This window comes from Arachis ipaensis, chromosome B3 (assembly GCF_059453495.1).
Source record: "Arachis ipaensis isolate K30076 ecotype BB chromosome B3, ASM5945349v1, whole genome shotgun sequence".
Lineage (NCBI taxonomy): Eukaryota > Viridiplantae > Streptophyta > Magnoliopsida > Fabales > Fabaceae > Arachis > Arachis ipaensis.
Window position 1 is genome coordinate 9,518,104 of NC_142438.1, and position 5,145 is coordinate 9,523,248.

The 5,145-nt window shown below is 31.6% G+C and overlaps 1 protein-coding gene across 1 annotated transcript; it reads left to right on the forward strand.

The window, feature by feature from the left end:
• The first annotated feature begins 2,947 nt into the window (after positions 1-2,947).
• Positions 2,948-5,145, forward strand: LOC107628733 (large ribosomal subunit protein eL8y). Its single transcript, XM_088508966.1, has 7 exons — positions 2,948-3,110; positions 3,227-3,277; positions 3,388-3,589; positions 4,170-4,339; positions 4,433-4,561; positions 4,675-4,767; positions 4,860-5,145. Exons 1-7 carry the CDS (start codon positions 3,108-3,110, stop codon positions 4,989-4,991), a joined length of 780 nt encoding a protein of 259 aa, XP_088365092.1. The 5' UTR covers positions 2,948-3,107; the 3' UTR covers positions 4,992-5,145.

The window sequence follows — 5,145 nt, forward strand, 5'->3', positions numbered from 1 at the left end:
TATACGTGCTTCTGCTCGGTGTTCTTTACTTAACAAAAGGCTTGCAACTTGCAAGGGCTTTTCAAATGGGAATATATGTTTCTTTTGCTGACTATAAAATCAGAGATTTTTAAGATGCAACAATCAAACCGTGTCTATTTTATATTAGATTCAATTATAGATACTTTATAAGAAAGATTTTATGCACTATCCAGGTGATTTAATATACCAAAAAGCAGGTTAAAAATTAAATAATAATAAAGTATTAGTAACCTCTTAGTTCTACATTGGTTTAATTTGTTAGAAGAGTAATTAAGTGTTTGTAACCTTTCAACTTCAAGTAGTTACAAATTGAACCTGAGCTTGATATTATTCACCAAGTATCCGAAATTTTAGAATAATCCAACTAAACGAGAATAGAGTAACATGTTTTCCGAAGAGTAGCACTAGCATCTAGCATGCCACATAACATGGTACATGGACTAGAAGATAATAGCAGGAAACCGAGCATGTTCAAATAGCAGCCAAGCATGTTCAAATAGCAGTAAACCGAGCATGTTCAACCTGTTTTTGAATACTTCTATAGATTAAACTTCCTTCTTCAATCATATAAAAGATGCGATACTTGCAAACAAAGGTCGCATCTAAAATGTTCAATTAAAAGACTGAACATCCGTGGGTGTTCTACTAATGTAGGCTATTAAGATTAGATCTAAAGGGTAAAGGCATATGTTGAAAAGTATATAACAAATTTAATTGGGTAAAATACTAAATGGGTCCCTACGTCTAGGCGTAATTCTGTTTTGGTCTTTAAGGTTTAAAGTGTTCTATTTGAATAAAAAAAAATTTCATTTAGCTTCAATGTAGTCCCACCATGATGCCAAAGTTAAATAATTAACGGAATGTCTTACATAACAGCAGTACAAGAACAAGGTCGATAATTTGGATAACAAGTACAAGTTTCAGAGGCATAAAATCAACCGTGGATGCATTAATACATTTATTTATCATTTTTTTTAGTTCTATAGAAAATAAATGTATTGATACATCCATAGTTGATTTTGTGCGTCTGGAGCTTGTATTTATTATCTAGATTATCGACTTTGTTCTTATACTGCTGTTATGTAAGACATTCCGTTAATTATTTAACTTTGATCTCACGGTTGGACTATATTGAAGTTAAATGAAACTCTTTTGGATTCAAATAAAACACTTTAAACATTAAAGACTAAAACAAGATTACCCCAAATGTAGGGACCAATTTAGTACTTTACCCATTTAATTTATAGATGGAGTATTAAACTCAAAGATATAGTAAACGACTAAATTAGGTACTTTATTTTGAATAAATAATAATAAAACATATCAATCAATTAATATAAATAAATAATTTATTTAAATAATAGTTGAATTATATAACAAATATGAACAGAATAATCATTTAGTAGCAAAAATATTTTTAAATAACCAATATATACTTTAAATAAGTATTAATTATTATGGTGTAAAATTAATTAATAATTATAAACAAGTTTTCAAACAAAAAATTGTCTCAATTCTTATTTTCAATTTAGTGAATATAATAAATAATAAATAATACAATATTAATATATATGATATCATTGAATATAAAAAATGCAACATTTATTTATTGAATTTTAAAAATAGAGTTAAATGGCATATTGTTTACGATTTTATTTGTATCCTCATGCTTGTGCTTTTTAGTAATTTTATATCCAAAAATTTTATTTTTCACTATAACAAAAATAGAATATTAGATGTCCCAAACTATTATTAGAACATTTTAAAGCCAGAAACATAAGTGCCTGACCGCAAGGACAATATTAAAAGAATCAGGAGCTTGGTGCTTTTGTTTTAGTTTAAAAAACACCTCAAGCAAATGAAACAATAAATAATAGTGAAAGGTTGATATTTTATTTTGATAAGATTTTGTTGCAGATGTGCTTTTCTTATTAAAACTGTAAAGCTGTGTTTGTTTCGGATAAGAGTATAAGATAAGACACTGAAAACAAAACTCAAATAATAGAGACACAAAATTTTGTATCTGTTTGATGATAAATTATAACAAATTATGAAAATCTAATTTATTTTTATTTTTTTTCATTTAAAAAATGTGAGAAAAAAATATAATAATAAAAAAAACAAAAATAATGAAAGAAAAAATAAAAAATAAGTTGTGTTTTAGTGTTTTTGTGTCATTTGATGGACACAAAACACACTAATTTAGTGTCCCTGGATACAATGTCTCTATCCATGTTTCATCTGTCAAAAACAATTTCATATTTCCGTATAGTGTCCTGTTTCTGAAAACAACAAGAAGGACACAAAATACACTAATTTAATATTCTTAAACACAATATTTCTGTCCATGTCTCATCTATCAAACACAATTTTATGTCTCCGTATTCCTGTTTCATGTCCCGTCTATGAAAACAAACCAGCCTAAAAGTGATATTGGCATCCATTTAGGAGTAACAATATTCACCCATCAATCTTAGATGCTTGATTTTGAATTTTTCACATATCTTGGGTGCCCACACGAATAAACATACTTAACCTCACAACCTTATGAATGCTCATGCATGTATGTAACTAGAATTTGTTTCCCCTTGATAATCTCAATAACAGTTTCTTTTCTTTGTCATGATATCTTTTCACACTTTTTACTCTGAATTTACTCATTCATACTCTATTATTTTTACTCCTGGTATTTTAAACCAAAAGATGTATAATTTATTGTACATATTTTCACTTAGAATTTCTTATAAAATTGTTAAATGAACAGTTAGTTAAGGGCTTGAGGCCTTCGTCAGTTTAATAATAATTAAATTTTTTAAATTTGTAATTTTCCTTTTTATTTTAGTATTAAATTTGCCATTTTTTTCCCTTTTTTTTTTGTCATGAATTTATCCATGTTTTTGGTGTTCGATTTTGTGAACTCGTTTCTATCGGCCTTCTCAGTTTTGGGCCTTGCACACACTTTTGGACCCTTAGTAGCATTCAACTAATTTATTTTAACAGTATAAATACGAAAACTAGGGTTTTAGTTTTGCAGCAGCAAGCATTTTGCAGAAGCCGAATCAGTGAGAGAAGCTTGCAACGCAGATATGGTAAGGAACAACACGAAGAAGAAGAAGATTGTGTACTTTAAGCCTTTGTTGTTGATCCAATTAGCTTAGAAATTTTACTGATTCACTTTTTTTCATTGTCATGTTCTGTTTCTTAGGCTCCTAAACGAGGTGGAAAAGCGCCAGTTCCAGCTTCGAAGAAGAAGCCTGTAAGTTTCTCCTCCTTTTGTTTTCTTGTTGTCAGATTCACGATTATGATTCTAGGATTTCATTTTCTGGTTTTTTTATTCATTGTTTTGATTCTCATGCATTTCTTCAGGAGAAGGTTACGAACCCGTTGTTCGAGAAGCGTCCTAAGCAGTTCGGGATCGGAGGAGCATTGCCGCCAAAGAGGGATTTGACTCGTTTCGTGAAGTGGCCTAAGACCGTACAAATCCAGAGGAAGAAGAGGATCCTTAAGCAGAGGTTGAAGGTTCCACCAGCTTTGAACCAGTTCACCAAGACCCTTGACAAGAACCTTGGTGCGTAAATAATTATCTCCATTTTGTTTCATTTGCCTTGTTTTATGTTTGTTTAATGCTTCAAGTGTAGTAATATGTCCTCTTATTTATTTAGAAATTTTTTAATGTTAATCGTAGCTTTTATTGGATACCTTGCTATTTAGAAAATTGTTGTTTCATGCATTGGACAAGGCCTTGTAATTATTCTGACTACACTGCTTTGCATCATTATTGTGTCTTCTTATCAGTTTACATCTTAAAACATTAGATTTTGTTAGCATGATTACTTTTGCTTAATTCACTATTAATAGCCGAGTAGTGAGTTGTGTGACTTTAGTGTGTTTGATGTATTATCTTGCTGTCAGTGTAATGATTCAATATTTAACAAGTACATTGGTTGTTTCGTTCTTGTTGCAATTTTGATTTAACATTCGAACTTTGCATAGCTCATGAGTTGCATTGTTTATTTACTGTAGGTCATTACATGTTCATTACTGGTCGAAATTGTATTAGTGTGTCTGTTAATATCTTTGGGTTTATTCTTCTTTTGTTTGCATTAGTTGTTATGGTCTTCATTAACATTTGATGATCTTTCATGTAGCAACCAGCCTTTTCAAGATACTTCTGAAGTACAGGCCAGAGGATAAAGCTGAAAAGAAGGAGCGACTTTTGAAAAGGGCCCAGGCCGAGACTGAGGGCAAAACTGTTGAAGCTAAGAAGCCTATTGTTGTGAAGTATGGTCTCAATCACGTTACCTACCTTATTGAGCAGGTTGTATTCTATTTTAACATGGAATAACATCAGCTTTTACACCTTAATGTTCTTTAATATTGATTATTGACCTAAAAAGCTATCTCCTTGCAGAACAAAGCTCAATTGGTTGTGATTGCTCATGATGTGGACCCAATTGAATTGGTTGTCTGGCTTCCCGCATTGTGTAGGAAGATGGAAATTCCATACTGCATTGTCAAGGGCAAGGCTCGCCTTGGATCGGTAAGTCCACCCACCCGCATTTCTCTCAACCGTGACTTCACACACTTGTTGACACTAGTGGTTATTTGCGACAACCCTATTTGTGGCTGATTCAATTTGTATCTACTCTACAGATTGTCCACAAGAAGACGGCATCTGTTTTGTGCTTGACCAGTGTCAAGAACGAAGACAAATTAGAGTTCAGCAGGGTCCTAGAGGCTATCAAGGTGGTGGTTAATTTCAACTAAATTATCTTAGTTATTGTATATTCACGCTCTCAAGAAAACTGATTGTGTCTTATGTATTGGTTTGTTTCCAGGCTAACTTCAATGACAAGTATGATGAGTACAGAAAGAAATGGGGTGGCGGTATCATGGGTTCTAAATCCCAAGCCAAAACTAAGGCAAAGGAGAGGCTTCTTGCTAAGGAGGCTGCTCAGAGGATGTCTTAGAGTATTCTTATATTTTGTTGCTTTAGAGTTGCTATTTTTGTGTTTTAATCTTTGATCTTTTAATTAAATCTAAGGATATTTTTGGGAGACTACTCTTTGTATTGTCACAATATATACGTTTGGTTTTCAAATGAGCTGAGCATTTCATTGTTTA